At 46.2% G+C, this 17,464-nt stretch overlaps 1 protein-coding gene across 1 annotated transcript in view; it reads left to right on the top strand.

Moving 5' to 3' along the window:
- PDIA4 (protein disulfide isomerase family A member 4) overlaps positions 1 to 17,464 on the top strand; it is a 339,636-nt gene that overhangs the window by 310,597 nt on the left and 11,575 nt on the right. Inside the window, exons 14-15 of the mRNA XM_063925192.1 lie at positions 9,203 to 9,359; positions 9,773 to 10,006. Coding sequence (XP_063781262.1) covers positions 9,203 to 9,359; positions 9,773 to 10,006 — 391 coding nt within the window. The remainder of the gene's footprint in view (positions 1 to 9,202; positions 9,360 to 9,772; positions 10,007 to 17,464) is intronic.

Here is a 17,464-nt window from a genome sequence, read left to right on the forward strand (position 1 = left end):
GCTCCGTAATGAACAGTAGTCTGCCGGCAGACTTTTAGTTTCTGCTCACCGTGTCCTCCTCCTTGTTCCTGGGCTTCCAGTTATCGGTGTCAGGTGAGGATCAGCGGGCTGGCGGCGATCGATACTCTCTGCAATCTACGCGATTCACCTTGCGGCTTCGTCAGGATGCTGCAGTTAATCGATTTCATTACGTTGCTGCTTTTTATCTCATATGGGCTTCATTTTGATTGACACCACTATTGTTTAATTAGTGGTTAATTATTTGACAGACTAAATAATCATGTCCTTGTTCCTTAGATTCACACAAAAGACATAACAATACAGAAAACATACAGTTAACGTAAATTAGTTAAGATAAAACATTAGCTTTCTCTTATCTCCTAATAAATAGCTATTTTGTATAATTTCTAACTTGGTAGTAGAAATAATTAATTAATGAGATCTGCAATAATTCATTATCATTTGTTTAATTTTAATCCATGTAACTATACACTAGGTTCCTCAATTTTTAAAAACGGTTTCAATTCGAAATCTATATTAAGACCTTTTGGACTTAATGTTCCTAGCTCATAAATCAGTCTAGTTTCTTCTTTTAAAAGGAGGATCCGCCAGATCACCTCCTCTCCATGGTTTTACTTGTTTGAGTCCCACAAATTATAGTAATGATGGATCACTTCCATGATATTTTTTGAAGTGCGCTGGTACACTATGGTCTTCTTTTATTTTTAATGTTACACAAATGTTCATTTATTCTTGTAGTTAGTTTCCTAGATGTCTTGCCTATATATTGGAAGCCACATGGGCATGACAGCAAATAGACCACTCCTTTTGTATGGCAGGTTATTTTATTTCTTATTGTATAATTAGTTTTATTTGAAGTTGCTGTAATTGTTATTGCCTTGTTCGACGTATTGCGTACTTTTTTACAAGCCGCACACATTCTACAGTGATAGAAGCCTTTCATGTTATCATTTAACCAGGTATTCTTTTCCTATTTCTTATTAATAATGACTTCTTACGAGGTTTGTTCTTATAGTAGGAGGTCTTCTATAGATCATCCTCGGTTTTTCTGGTATTATCTCCTTTAGTTCTTCATCCATCAAGAGAATATGCCAATGTTTTTTCAGGATCATTTCTTAATTTTTGCTCTGGGCAGAATATTCCATTATATTCCACCCAGGAGACTAGGTCCTTCACCCGGAGGTGTTCGGGTGCTTGACATTTCGGTGGGGAATGCCACAAATCGACATGATGGCTTCTTGTCTCAACAAGCTCAAGTGGTATTGTTACAGGTCGAGGGACCCGCAAGCAGTGGCGGTGGACGCTCTGATGTCTCCATGGGTCTACCATGATGGTGTACGTATTTCCACCAGTCCCATTGATCCCAAGGATTCTCAAAAGAATAAAAAGGGAAAGGTTCAAGCAATTCTCATTGCTCCGGACTGGCCAAGGATGGCCTGGTATGCGGATCTACCTGAGATGCTCCTAGAGGACCCGTGGCCTCTACCTCTTTGTGAGGACCTTCTCCAATGGGGGCTGTTCGTCTATCAAGACTTACCACAGCTACGTTTGACGGCATTGAAGTTGAGCGTCAAATTCTAGCCCGGAAAGGTATCCCGGATAGGGTTATTCCAACCCTGATCCAAGCCAGAAAGGGGGCGACGTCTAAACATTACCACCGTATTTGGGAAAAAACACGTCTCTGTGTGAGTAGAGAAAATTTCCTGCAGAGGAATTACAACTGAGACAGTTTCTCCTTTTTCTGCAGTCAGGTGTGGATGTGGGCCTACATTTGGGCTCCATAAATGTCCAGATTTCGACCTTATCCATTTTCTTCCAGAAATAATTGGCTCCTCTCCCTGAGGTTGACATTTTTGAAGGGGGTTCTGCACATCCAACCACCCTTTGTGCCTCCTATGGCACCTTGGGATCTCAATGTGTTGTTGCAGTTCCTGCAATCGGAATGGTTTGAGCCTTTACAGTTTCTTACGTGGAAGGCCGTCACACTGTTGGTCTTGGCTTCTGTGAGGCGTGTGTCGTAGCTGAGGGTGTTGTCTCACAAAAGCCCCTGTTTGATTTATCATGAAGACAGGGCTGAACTCAGAACTCGTCAGCAATTTCTTCCAAAGGTGGTGTCTGCATTTCATATCAACTTACCTATTGTGGTTCCGGTGGTTACCGATACCTCTGCTACTTCAAAGTCTTTGGATGTTGTGAGGGCTTTGAAGATCTACTGTATGTGAAGCGGACAGCTCGTCACAGAAAATCTGACTCTGTTTGTTCTCTAGTATCCCAATAAAATTGGGTGTCCTGCTTCAAAGGCTTCAGGCTTACTATCCAGCATGCTTATTCCACTGCAGGTTTGCCGTGTCCACAATCTGTACAGGCACACTCTACTAGGTCAGTGGGTTCTTCCTGGGTGGCTGCCCCGGGGTGTCTCGGCTTTACAGCTCTGGCGAGCAGCTACTTGGTCAGGTTCGAACACGTTTGCTAAGTTCTACAAGTTCGATACTTTGGCGAGGACCTTCAGTTTGGAATCTGTTCTGCAGGAACCTCAGCCGGTTTAGGAGCTTTGGTACATTCCCATGGTACTAATGTAGACCCCAGTATCCTCTAGGAGGTAAGTAAAATAGGATTTCTCTAACGTCCTAGTGGATGCTGGGAACTCCGTAAGGACCATGGGGAATAGCGGGCTCCGAAGGAGGCTGGGCACTCTAGAAAGATTTAGGACTACCTGGTGTGCACTGGCTCCTCCCACTATGACCCTCCTCCAAGCCTCAGTTAGATTTCGTGCCCGGCCAAGGTTGGATGCACACTAGGGGCTCTCCTGAGCCCTTAGAAAGAAAGTATAGTTTTAGGTTTTTTATTTTCAGTGAGACCTGCTGGCAACAGGCTCACTGCAGCGAGGGACTAAGGGGAGAAGAAGCGAACTCGCCTGCTTGCAGCCGGATTGGGCTTCTTAGGCTACTGGACACCATTAGCTCCAGAGGGATCGACCGCAGGCCCAGTCCTTGGTGTTCGGTCCCGGAGCCGCGCTGCCGTCCCCCTTACAGAGCCAGAAGCAAGAAAAGGTCCGGAAAAACGGCGGCAGAAGACATCAGTCTTCACCAAGGTAGCGCACAGCACTGCAGCTGTGCGCCATTGCTCCTCATGCACACTTCACACTCCGGTCACTGAGGGTGCAGGGCGCTTGGGGGGGGGGGGGGCGCCCTGAGCTGCAATAAAAACACCTTGGCTGGCAAAAATACCACAATATATAGCCCTAGAGGCTATATATGTGGTAAATACCCCTGCCAGAATCCAGAAAAAAGCGGGAGAATAGGCCGCAGAAAAGGGGCGGAGCTATCTCCCTCAGACACACTGGCGCCATTTCTCCTTCACAGATCCGCTGGAAGGAAGCTCCCTGGCTCTCCCCTGCAGTCTACACTTCAGAACAGGGTAAAAACAGAGAGGGGGGGGCACTAAATTTGGGCGCAATACATATATAATATAAAAAGCAGCTATAGGGGACATAACTCAGTTAGTCCCTGCATTATATAGCGCTCTGGTGTGTGCTGGCATACTCTCACTCTGTCCCCCCAAAGGGCTTTTGTGGGTCCTGTCCTCATTCGGAGCATTCCTTGTGTGTGTGCGGTGTGTCGGTACGGCTGTGTCGACATGTTTGATGAGGATAATGATGTGGAGGCGGAGCAGATGCCTTTAGAAGGGATGTCACCCCCTGCGGGGCAGACACCTGAGTGGATGGGCTTATGGAAAGTAATGAGTGCACGTATAGACTCCTTATATAAGAAAATCGACGACATGCCAAATGTGGGACAGCCGACTTCTCAGCTCGTGCCTGCCCAGGCGTCGCATGGGTCGTCAGGGGCTCTAAAACGCCCGCTACCTCAAGCAGACCCAGATGTCGACACTGATACTGACACCAGTGTCGACGACGATGAGTCAAACCTGATGCCCACTAAGGCCATTCACTGTATGATTGAGGCAATGAAAGAGGTGTTAAACATTTCTGATATAACTACTGGTACCACTAAAAAGGGTATTATGTTTGGAGAGAAAAAACTACCCGTAGTTTTTCCCCCATCAGATGAATTAAATGAAGTGTGTGAAGAAGCGTGGGCTTTCCCTGATAAAAAATTGGTAATTCCTAAGAAGGTACTAATGGCGTTCCCTTTCCCGCCAGAGGATAGGTCACGTTGGGAAACACCCCCTAGAGTGGATAAAGCGCTCACACGTTTGTCTAAAAAGGTGGCACTACCGTCTCCGGATACGGCCGCCCTCAAGGAACCTGCTGATAGAAAGCAGGAGGCGATCCTGAAGTCTGTATATATACACACACAGGCATTATACTTAGGCCAGCTATTGCGTCAGCTTGGATGTGCAGTGCTGCCGCTGCGTGGTCAGATAAACTGTCAGAAAATATTGACACATTAGACAGAGACACGATCCTGTTAACCATAGACCATATAAAAGACTCAGTCTTATATATGAGAGATGCACAGAGGGAAATCTGCCGACTGGCATCTAAAGTAAGTGCATTGTCCATTTCTGCTAGGAGAGGCTTATGGACTCGCCAGTGGACAGGAGATGCAGATTCTAAAAAGCACATGGAAGTGTTGCCATATAAGGGTGAGGAATTATTTGGGGATGGTCTCTCGGACCTAGTTTCCACAGCAACGTCTGGGAAGTCAGCATTTTTACCCCATGTCCCCTCACAGCCTAAGAAGGCGCCGTTTTATCAGGTTCAGTCCTTTCGGACCCAGAAAAACAGGCGTGGAAAAGGCGGGTCTTTTCTGTCCAGAGGCAGAGGTAGGGGAAAAAGGCTGCAACAAACAGCAGGTTCCCAGGAGCAAAAGTCCTCCCCCGCTTCTTCTTCCAAGTCCGCCGCATGACGGTGGGGCTCCACAGGCGGAGCCAGGTACGGTGGGGGGTCGCCTCAAAAATTTCAGCGATCAGTGGGTTCGCTCACAGGTGGATCCCTGGATCCTGCAAATAGTATCTCAGGGGTACAAGCTGGAATTCGAGGCGTCCCCACCCCACCGGTTCCTAAAATCTGCCTTGCCGATTGCTCCCTCAGACAGGGAGGCGGTGCTAACGGCAATTCACAAGCTGTATTCCCAGCAGGTGATAATCAAGGTACCCCTACTTCAACAAGGCCGGGGTTATTATTCCACACTATTTGTGGTACCGAAACCGGACGGTTCGGTGAGACCCATTCTAAATTTGAAATCCTTGAACACATACATAAAGAAATTCAAGTTCAAGATGGAATCGCTCAGGGCGGTTATTGCAAGCCTGGACGAGGGGGATTACATGGTATCCCTGGACATCAAGGATGCTTACTTGCATGTCCCCATTTACCATCCTCACCAGGAGTACCTCAGATTTGTGGTACAGGATTGCCATTACCAATTCCAGACGCTGCCGTTTGGACTGTCCACGGCACCGAGGGTATTTACCAAGGTTATGGCGGAAATGATGATACTCCTTCGAAGAAAGGGAGTTTTAATTATCCCGTACTTGGACGATCTAATAAAAGCGAGGTCCAAGGAACAGTTGTTGGTGGGAGTAGCACTATCCCAGGAAGTGCTGCACCAGCACGGCTGGATTCTGAATATCCCAAAGTCACAGCTGGTTCCGACGACACGGCTACTGTTCCTGGGTATGATTCTGGATACAGTCCAGAGAAAAGTGTTTCTCCCGGAGGAGAAAGCCAGGGAGTTGTCATCTCTAGTCAGAGACCTCCTGAAACCAAAACAGGTATCAGTGCATCACTGCACGCGGGTCCTGGGAAAGATGGTGGCTTCTTACGAAGCAATTCCCTTCGGCAGGTTCCATGCCAGAATCTTTCAGTGGGACCTGTTGGACCAGTGGTCCGGATCGCATCTTCAGATGCATCGCTTAATAACCCTGTCTCCAAGGACCAGGGTGTCTCTACTGTGGTGGCTGCAGAGTGCCCATCTTCTAGAGGGCCGCAGGTTCGGCATACAGGACTGGGTCCTGGTGACCACGGATGCCAGCCTTCGAGGCTGGGGGGCAGTCACACAGGGAAGAAACTTCCAAGGACTATGGTCGAGTCAGGAGACTTCCCTTCACATAAATATTCTGGAACTAAGGGCCATCTACAATGCCCTAAGTCAAGCAAAATCCCTGCTCCTACACCAGCCGGTGCTGATCCAGTCAGACAACATCACGGCAGTCACCCATGTAAATCGACAGGGCGGCACAAGAAGCAGGATGGCGATGGCAGAAGCCACAAAAATTCTCCGATGGGCGGAGAATCATGTACTAGCACTGTCAGCAGTGTTCATTCCGGGAGTGGACAACTGGGAAGCAGACTTCCTCAGCAGACACGACCTCCACCCGGGGGAGTGGGGACTTCACCCAGAAGTCTTCCAGATGCTGGTAAACCGTTGGGAAAAACCACAGGTGGACATGATGGCGTCCCGTCTCAACAAAAAGTTAAAAAAAATATTGCGCCAGGTCAAGGGACCCTCAGGCGATAGCTGTGGACGCTCTAGTGACACCGTGGGTGTACCAGTCGGTTTATGTGTTCCCTCCTCTGCCTCACATTCCAAAGGTATTGAGAATAATAAGAAAGCGAGGAGTAAACACAATTCTCGTGGTTCCGGATTGGCCAAGACGAGCGTGGTACCCGGAACTTCAAGAGATGCTCTCAGAGGACCCGTGGCCTCTACCGCTCAGACAGGACCTGATACAGCAGGGGCCCTGTCTGTTCCAAGACTTACCGCGGCTGCGTTTGACGGCATGGCGGTTGAACACCGGATCCTAAAGGAAAAGGGTATTCCGGAAGAAGTCATTCCTACGCTTATTAAGGCCAGGAAAGATGTTATGGCAACGCATTATCACCGCATATGGCGAAAATATGTTGCATGGTGCGAGGCCAATAAGGCCCCAACAGAGGAATTTCAACTAGGTCGATTTCTGCATTTCCTGCAAGCAGGAGTGGATATGGGCCTAAAACTAGGCTCCATTAAAGTACAGATCTCGGCTCTGTCGATTTTCTTTCAAAAAGAACTAGCTTCAGTACCTGAAGTTCAGACTTTTGTAAAAGGAGTGCTGCATATTCAGCCCCCGTTTGTGCCTCCAGTGGCACCTTGGGATCTCAACATGATGTTGAGTTTCTTAAAATCACATTGGTTTGAGCCACTAAAAACCGTGGATCTGAAATATCTCACGTGGAAAGTGGTCATGTTATTAGCCTTGGCTTCAGCCAGGCGAGTGTCAGAATTGGCGGCTTTATCATGTAAAAGCCCTTATCTGATTTTCCATATGGATAGGGCAGAGTTGAGGACTCGTCCCCAATTTCTCCCTAAGGTGGTGTCAGCGTTTCACCTGAACCAGCCTATTGTGGTGCCGACGGCTACTAGTGAATTGGAGGACTCCAAGTTGCTAGACGTGGTCAGGGCCCTGAAAATATATGTTTCCAGGACGGCTGGAGTCAGAAAATCTGACTCGCTGTTTATCCTGTATGCACCCAACAAGCTGGGTGCTCCTGCTTCTAAGCAGTCTATTGCTCGCTGGATTTGTAGTACAATTCAGCTTGCACATTCTGTGGCAGGCATACCACAGCCAAAATCTGTAAAGGCCCATTCCACAAGGAAGGTGGGCTCATCTTGGGCGGCTGCCCGAGGGGTCTCGGCTTTATAACTTTGCCGAGCAGCTACTTGGTCAGGGGCAAATACGTTTGCAAAATTCTACAAATTTGATACCCTGGCTGAGGAGGACCTGGAGTTCTCTCATTCGGTGCTACAGAGTCATCCGCACTCTCCCGCCCGTTTGGGAGCTTTGGTATAATCCCCATGGTCCTTACGGAGTTCCCAGCATCCACTAGGACGTTAGAGAAAATAAGAATTTACTCACCGGTAATTCTATTTCTCGTAGTCCGTAGTGGATGCTGGGCGCCCATCCCAAGTGCGGATTGTCTGCAATACTTGTAAATAGTTATTGTTAACAAAAGGGTTATTGTTGAGCCATCTGTTGAGAGGCTCAGTTGTTTTCATACTGTCAAACTGGATATAGTATCACGAGTTGTACGGTGTGATTGGTGTGGCTGGTAAGAGTCTTACCCGGGATTCTAAATCCTTCCTTATTATGTCTGCTCGTCCGGGCACGGTGTCCTAACTGAGGCTTGGAGGAGGGTCATAGTGGAAGGAGCCAGTGCACACCAGGTAGTCCTAAATCTTTCTAGAGTGCCCAGCCTCCTTCGGAGCCCGCTATTCCCCATGGTCCTTACGGAGTTCCCAGCATCCACTACGGACTACAAGAAATAGAATTACCGGTGAGTAAATTCTTATTTTTAATTACCTACCGGTAAATCCTTATCTCGTAGTTCGTAGAGGATACTGGGTGCCCGCCCAGTGCTTCGTTTCTTTCTGCATTGTTACTTAGTTAAGTATTGTTGGTTCAGCGGTTGCTGTTCCTGGTTTAAAGTTTGGTTAGCTTGGCTTTCCTCTAGTTTGTGTGTGCTGGTTTGGAATCTCACCACTATCCTTTTATATCCTTCTCTCAAAGTATGTCCATCTCCTCAGGCACAGTTTCATAGACGGAGTCTGGTAGGAGGGGCATACAGGGAGGAGCCAGCCCACACTATCAATTTCTTAAAGTGCCCATGGCTCCTACTGGACCAGTCTATACCCCATGGTACTAATGTGGAACCCAGTACCCTCTACGGACTACGAGAAAAGGATTTACCGGTAGGTAATTAAAATCCTATTTTTTTGGACTGCCATCTTAGCCATTTAATTAAAAATTTGACAATTGCAACATATTTTCTCCGAAAAAAGACTGGTGGTCTTGATTTAACATTGGACATGTGACTGTTTATGGCAATGTCGTATAATGGTTCCCTGTTGGATCCAGCTGAGTGGTGATACGGCCACTGTATGGTCATCCAAATTGTGGCCTTAACTATTTGGTCATTTGTGTTGAGTTTTCTGAAATGAGAGGTCCCTCCCTACCCTTTAGTTTTGTTTTATCTTTTAGATGTTCTGTATTCCCACTGTCTAGCACTGTGATGTATTGAGCTAATCACCATCCTTGTATCCTGATAAAAAATCTCAGTTGGGATTGGTGCGGTGCAGTAGATTGAAAAAAATCCGAATTTTAGCGAAGGTTGATTTATGTGATTTATTTTTTAATTGTTTAATTTTTTTATTTCTTTTCATAATCTCCTTTGCAGGATTCTACAGCTGAAGAAGATATTACGGAGCATGTCATTAAGCATGCGTTACCTTTGGTTGGTCATAGATCAACCTCTAATGAAGCTAAAAGATACACAAAACGTCCGCTTGTTCTTGTTTATTACACAGTAGATTTTAGCTTTGACCATCGCACTGGTAAGTCAACAACATAATGTAGGCAAAGGTAAACCAAAATCTTTTCTCATATTTATTTTTTATAAACCTGAATTGGACTGAGAAACCCTGAAGCAGATACTTAAGAAATACTGAAAACAATCTTGACTTAAGTCTGTAAAAGTTTCAGGCATCTATCATCACACAACAATTTTTTGATAGTGTTCGTTGTGCGAGGAATGTTATAGTCCTTCCCCCTGTGTGTCACCTGGTATTTTATGTTTTGTTACTTTTTAAATTATTCAATCTCTTACATTCAAATCTTGTTTTCTGGTGGTACAGGAGAGATTTCTTCATAGTTTTCCATCCAGTATATGGCCTAATATGCATATGTTACTGCTAATTTTGCATAAGTGCATTGGAAAAAAATCCACTGTCTACATATTTGATTTCAGCAACCCAGTACTGGCGAAGCAAAGTCTTGGAAGTTGCAAAAGAATTTCCAGAGTACACCTTTGCTATCTCCAATGAGGATGATTATGTATCGGAGTTAAAAGAGCTTGGATTAAGTGACAGTGGAGAGGAAGTGAATGTTGCCATTCTAGATGCAAATGGTAAAAAATATGCTAAAGAGCCTGAAGAGTTTGATTCAGATTCACTTAGAGATTTTGTGTTGGCTTTTAAGAAAGGTAAGTTGTAACTTCATGCAACATTTCTACAACAGATAGAAACTTTTGTGTTCATACAACTCAGATTTTATGTACCGTATATACACAGAAATACACAATTAAAGTACATGCATAAGCATGGTCCATAATAGTGCGGCAATTTTAGATGTTGTATATTCTGTATTTGTAATTTAAATGCAGTATTTAAAACTAATGTATGGGGATGATAAAACTATTCACATTTGTGTTCTTATATTATGGCATGGTGGATTCCATTGAGCATTCTTACTACTGATTTGTGAACGTGTGAAGTTGTTACTTAAGGGGGTTACTCACGGAGCGATCGCTGCTTAAAATCTAAGCAATCTGACTAGATTGCTTAGATTTTAAGCAGTGATCACTCCGTGTCTACCCTTCACAGCATTAGCGATGCGCAGCCCAGCGCATCGCTATCACTGGTGCTAGATTGGCCTACATTCAGGCCAATCTAGCAGGTCGCTCATTTCACCCGCTGGGTGAAATGAGCGCCCTTCTCCCGTCTCCCCCCGCACGCTCAGCACACATTGCGCTGCGCTGTGCTGAGTGGGGGGAGAGATGTGTGCTGAGCGGTTCGCTCAGCACACATCTCCCCCAAATCGGGCTGTGAGTACTGGCCTTTAGTCACTGGGCATGTATTGTAGGTGGTGGGGTATAGGTGAAGTAGGAAAAGAAGCTGCCAGCTGGTTGTAGGAATTCTTCTGCTCCTAAAATTTTATGCAAATTGCTAACTTTTTTTTTTTTTAGTGGTGGTATATACATAATTTGGAAAAGCAGAGAATAAGTAAAGAATGATTATAAATAAAATAACGTAAAAACACAGTTTCAAAAATATAAACTGTTTATTTTGTTGTGGTCTCGCACATTAAAAGATGCTTTGTCCTCAGCAGGGAAGCAATACAACTGTTTCAAATAGCCACCGAAATAGCATATAGGGGGTTATTCACGTTTCTTAGCAAACAAAAAAAAGTTAGCAATTGTGCAAAACCATGTGCACTGCAGGTGGGGCAGATGTAACGTGTAGAGAGTTAGATTTGGGTGGGTTATATTGTTTATGTGCGGGGTAAATACTGGCTGCTTAATTTTTACATTGCAATTTAGATTTCAGTTTGAAAACACCCCACCCAAATCTAACTCACTGCACATGTTATATCTGCCCCCCCTGCAGTGCAACATGGTTTTGCTCAATTGCTAACTTTGGTTTGCTAAGGAACCTGAATAAGGACCATAGTCTGTAAATCGTGATTATGTCACAATTTTAGAATCACCCAGCCTGTATAAAATAAAGGACTGTTAGGATACCCTGAGGACTGAGTTTGAAAACTACTGAAGCTGTATATTATAGTAAAACAGGCATATAGTTACATAGTTGTTAAGGTTGAAAAAAGACCATTGTCCATCAAGTTCAACCTATAGTGCTATTACAGATGACATACTTGGATGCCATTTTCGTCTGAAAATGTATCTAAACCTTTTTTGAACATTACCACGGTCTCCGGCAGTCTGTTCCATAATCTAACAGCCCGTACGGTAAAGAAACCCTTCCTTCGTTTGGTGCTCTCCACCAACTTTAAAGGGGGACCTTGTGTCTTGTGTACAGATCTCTTGATAAGTAAATTGGCCGAAAGATCCCTATAAGGTCCCTTCATGTACTTGAAGATATTAATCATATCCTCTCCCAGACGCCTTTTCTCTAGTGTAAACGTTCCCAATTTAAGGGCTCTAAACCTTTAATCAATTTATTAGCTATTTTCTAGTTTTTATAATGAGGAGCCCAGAATTGTACACAGTATTCCAGATGAGGCCATACCAATGATTTCTACAATGGCAGGATTTTGCTTCCATCTCTAGTCTCTCTTCCCCATTTTATGCATGCGAATACCCTGTTGGCCTTTGCTGCAGCATCCCGACATTGGGCACTACTGCTAAGTCTATTATCTATGATCACCCCCAAATCCTTCTCCAGTACGGACTTTCCAAGAATTACCCCATTCAATGTATAGGTTGCCTATTTGTTTCTGATCCCAAAATGCATTCCTTTGCATTTCTCTAGATTAAACCTCATTTCTCTTACGTCCTAGAGGACGCTGGGGTCCAATTTAGTACCATGGGGTATAAACGGGTCCTTTGGGAGCCACTGGCACTTTAAGCATTTAACAGTGTGGGCTGGCTCCTCCCTCCATGTCCCTCCTGCCGGTCATAACTAGGGGAGCTCCTAGGAGTTTTCTTAGTTTTGTTGTTTTCTAGACTAAATTAGGTTACAGGGACTTGGGGGGGGGGGGGGGGGGGAGTAGGAACCAACTCTTGAAGTTAATGGTTCTCTATCTATGCTGACAGGACACTAAGCTCCTGAGGGTGCTGATTGCAGCCCACGAGGCGACCGCTCACTCCCGCAGCACGGCCACCACCACCTAACAGAGCCAGAAGAAAGAAGAGTGGTGAGTACAGTGCCGGCGGCCCATTGAGCGGGTCGCCGGCGGGAATGGCGGCACAAGGGTGGGAGCACAGCGCTGACAGGCTGCGCTCCGGGAAGGCTCAGCAACACACAGTGTAGGCGCTTTGAGGGGCGTCCTGAGCCAGCGTGGATCACCTTAAACTGGTCAAGCAGCTAACTGCTGGCTAATCACGCTGTTAGCGACAAAATTCTCAGGCCAGTATAATACAATTTGTGCGGGAAGCCGCACGCCATTGCAGGGGGCGCGGCTTCTCCTCAGAGTGGATCCAGCACTCACCAGCGCCATTTTCTCCCTGCAGATCATACAGACAGACGCTGACTGGGAGCGCTGCCGTCCACATAACTCCAGCATACCTCTGTGGTACCAGGGTGTTATAGACGGGGGAGGGGGGGGCCTAGAGGGGAGCTGTGTGGCTGGCTCCTTATGCTCTGTGTCTCTCTGAAGGTACTCTGGGGGTAGAGTGTTTATCTTCTCCTGAAGAGTCTGTTCCATATACTCAGGACTGCAATATGCTGTCTCAGCCTTCTGAATTCGAACCCCCATGGGTTGATTCTTTGAAGGGAATGATATCCCAGATTTCAAATAGGATGTCACATACTGCGAAAGAGACAGTTTTTGAGAAAATCTGTAGTGTGAAGTTTTCAGCTCCCACTACTTTGTCTAAGAGCCCACCTACATACCCACAAAAGCGTACACTTGCCCAGATAATGCAAGCTGACACTGATACCGACTCTGATACAGGGGACGGTGACGGGGAGATGCATCCCTTGCTAAAGGGGTCCAGCTCATGATTGAAGCCATTAGGGATGTTTTGCATATAACGGAGAAGGTACCTGAGCCGGAAGAGGACTCTTATATTTTACAGTAAATAAGAAATCCTCGCTCGCCTTCCCGGCTTTAAAGGAGTATAAAACATTATTTGAAAAATCCTGGGAAAACCCAGAGAAAAAAATCCAAATCCCTAAAAGAATTCTCATTGCTTTTCCTTTCCCTGAAGAGGATAGGAAGAAGTGTGAAAACCCATCTATAGTAGATACTTCTGTATCTAGGTTGTCTAAAAAGGTGGTTTTACCTTTCCCTGATTCAACCGCCTTAAAGGAGACGGCTGACCGCAAGATTGAGCGTAGGCTCAAATCACTATACACGGCTACAGGCGTGGCCTGTGTGGATTTCTAAAGCCATAGTAAAAGGGTCAGGCACTTTACTAGAGTACTTAGATACTATGGAAAGGAGTGACATTGACTTGTTTTTATGTCGCATACAGGATTCTGCAGGTTTCATGGTGGAGGCCATGAAGGGTATTGGCCTGTTTAATGCGAGGGCTACTTCCATGGCAGTATCAGCACGCAGAGGACTCTGGCTACGCCAATGGACTGCGGATGCAGAATCCAAAAAAAGTGTGGAGAACCTACCCTTCACAGGTCAGGCACTATTTGGGGACGCATTGGATTTCCACGGCGACTGCAGGTAAGTCAACATTTCTTCCCTCCGCAGCAGCACCGGCTAGGAAATCTTATCCAACGCCTTCACTGCAGTCCTTTCGGACCGCAACATTTTTAAAAATCACCCCTCCCCACCTTCTTTAGAGGAGGTAGGGGAAAATCCAGAAAACCTGCACCACCAGGTTCTGCTTCCTCCAAATCTTCAGCATGACGGTGGACCTCCCAGCTGGGAGATCGGGCAGGTGGGAGCGAGACTCAAAGATTTCAATCATGTCTGGGGTCTCCATGCCTGGACCCCTGGGTGAAAAATATTGTTGCCCAGGGGTACAGACTGGAGTTTCAGGAACTCCCCACCTCACAGATTCTTCAATTCAGGCTTATCAGTTTCGCTGACACAGTGCTAACCTACAGGAAGACATTCAAAAATTGATATGAACAATTGTTATTCCAGTTCCACCTCACCTAAAACCCAAGGGTTATTACTCAAACCTGTTTGTGGTACCGAAGCCGGACGGTTCGGTAAGGCCTATATTGAATCTGAAGTCCTTAAACCCCTACTTGAGGGTTTTCCAATTCAAGATGTAATCTCTGAGAGCGGTGATCTCAGATCTGGAGGAAGCCAGCCCGGGTATCAGTTCATCAGTGTATTCGCCTTCTGGGAAAGATGGTAGTCTCCTACGAGGCTCTACAGTACGGAAGATTCCATGCACGGTTCTTCCAGCTGGATCTCCTGGACAAGTGGTCGGGATCACATCTTCACATGCACCAGCGAATACACCTGTTGCCGAAAACCAGAATTTCGCTCCTCTGGTGGCTGCAAACTTCTCTCATTCTTGAGGGCCGCAGGTTCGGGATTCAGAATTGAATTCTTCTAACCACGGATGCACGTCTCAGAGGTTGGGGAACAGTCGCCAAAGGGGAAAACTTCCAAGGAAGGTGGTCAAGTCAGGAAGCTGTCCTTCCGATTAAACATTCTGGAGCTAAGGGCCGTATACAATTGCCTTCTACAAGCGGCACATCTTCAAGATCAACCCATTCAGGTTCAGACGGACAACGTCACAGCGGTGTCCTACATAAACAGTGAGGGTGGAACGAAGAGCAGGGCTGCAATGTTAAAGGTAACAAAAATCCTCCTCTGGGCAGACAGACACGCACTGGCACTAGTCGGCGATCTTCATTCCAGGAGTGGACAACTGAGAAGCGGACTTCCTCAGCAGACACGATCTCCTTCCAGGAGAATGGGGCCTCCACCTGGAGGTATTCGCAGATGTAACAAGCCGATGGGGTGTACTTCAGGTAGACATATCGCCTCAACAAGAAGCTTCGGAGGTACTGTTCCAGGTCTCGAGACCCACAGGCAGTGGCTGTAGACGCCCTGGTGACTCTGGGTGTTCCAGTCGGTGTATGTGTTCCCTCCTCTTTCACTCATCCCAAGGATTCTCAAACTGATCAAAAGAACAAAAGTTCAGGCGATCCTCATTGCTCCGGACTGGCCAAGACGGGCTTGGTACGCAGGTCTTCTGACACTGCTGCTGGAGGATCCGAGGCCTCTTCCTCTTCGTGAGGACCTTCTACTACAGGGGCCATTCGCTTATCAAGACTTACCGTGGCTATGTTTGACGGCATGGAGGTTGAACGCCAGATCATAGATCGGAAGGGCATTCCAAACAAGATTATTTCTACTCTGATCCAAGCTAGGAAGGTGGTAACGTCTAAACATTACCATCGGATTTGAAAAAAATGTGTCTTTGTGTGAATCCAAGAAGTTTCCTACAGTGGAGTTTCAACTGGGATGTTTTCTCCTCTTTCTGCAAGCAGGGGTGGATGTGGGCCTACACTTGGGTTCCATCAAGGTCCAAATTTCGGCTTTGTCCATTTTCTTTCAGAAACAATTAGCTGCTATACATGTGGTTCAGACTTTCTTGAAAGGAGTTCTGCACATCCAACCACCCTTTGTGCCTCCTACGGCACCTTGGGATCTTACTGTGGTGCTGCAGTTCCTGCAATCGGATTGGTTCGAACCTTTACAGGAGGTGGATGTAAAGTTTCTTATTTGGAAGGCGGTCACACTGTTGGCATTGGCATCTGCAAGACGTGTGTCAGAATTAGGGGCATTGTCGCACAAGAGCCCCTACTTTATTTTCCATGAGGATAGAGCTGAGCTCAGAACGCGTCAGCAATTTCTCTGAAGGTTGTTTCGACCTTTCATATCAACCAACCTATTGTGTTGCCAGTGGCTGCTGACACCTCCATTACCTCAAAGTCCTTGGATGTTGTGCGGGCTTTGAAGATGTGTGAAGAGAACCTCTCATCACAGGAAATCGGACGCACTGTTTGTCCTTTATGATCCCAACAAGATTGGGTGTCCTGCTTCTAAGCAGACAATTTCTCGCTGGATCAGGCTTACTAGCCAGCATGCTTATTCTACGGCAGGATTGCCGATTCCAAAATCTGTTCAGGCCTACTCTACTCGTAAGGTGGGTTCTTCCTGGGCGGCTGCCTGGGGTGTCTCTGCTTTGCAGCTTTGCCGAGCAGCTACTTGGTCATGGTGGAACACGTTTGCTAAGTTCTACAAGTTCGATACTTTGACCTCTGAGAACCTAACGTTTGGTCAATCAGTTCTGCAGGAACCTCGGCACTCTCCCTCCTGTACTGGGAGCTTTGGTACATCCCCATGGTACTAACTTGGACCCCAGCCTCCTCTAGGACGTAAGAGAAAATAGGATTTTATTTACCTACCAGTAATTCCTCTTCTCGTAGTCCGTAGAGGATGCTGGGCGCCCGCCCAGTGCTTCGTATTCCTGCATTGTTGGTTCAGTGTTGTGGGTTCAGCCGTTGCTGAATTGTTCAAGTTGGTTAGCTTGGCTTTCCTTTTTTGTTATGTGTGAGCTGGTGTGAATCTCACCACTATCTGTATATTTCCTTCTCTCAAAGTATGTCCATCTCCTCGGGCACAGTTTCTAGACTGAGTCTGATAGGAGGGGCATAGAGGGAGGAGCCAGCACATACTTTTGAACTCTTAAAGTGCCAGGGACTATCAAAGGACCAGTCTATACCCCATGGTACTAAATTGGACCCTAGCATCCTCTACGGACTAAGAGAAAAGGATTTACCGGTAGGTAATTAAAATCCTATTATTCCCCTTGGCTGCCCAAACCCTCAGTTTAGTTAAGTCGCTTTAAAGAGAGACAACATTTTGATCTGATCGAATTATCCTACAGAGCTTAGTTTCGTCTGCAAAAATTGATACCTTACTCTCGATACCATTTACTATGTTATTTATAAATGTTAAACAGTAAAGGTCCCAGCACAGATCCTTGTGGTACACCACTTAATACCTCAGTCCAACCTGAAAATGTTCCATTGACTACCACTCGCTGTTCCCTATTAGCCAACCAGTATTTGATCCAAGTACAAATATTATCACCAAGCCCAATTTCTCTTAATTTACGACACAACCTCATGTGAGGAACTGTGTTGAAGGCTTTCGCAAAATCTAGAAAGACCACATCCACGGCATTACCCATGTCTGAGTTTGCACTCAC

The sequence above is a fragment of the Pseudophryne corroboree genome, chromosome 5, assembly GCF_028390025.1.
Source record: "Pseudophryne corroboree isolate aPseCor3 chromosome 5, aPseCor3.hap2, whole genome shotgun sequence".
Taxonomy (NCBI): domain Eukaryota; kingdom Metazoa; phylum Chordata; class Amphibia; order Anura; family Myobatrachidae; genus Pseudophryne; species Pseudophryne corroboree.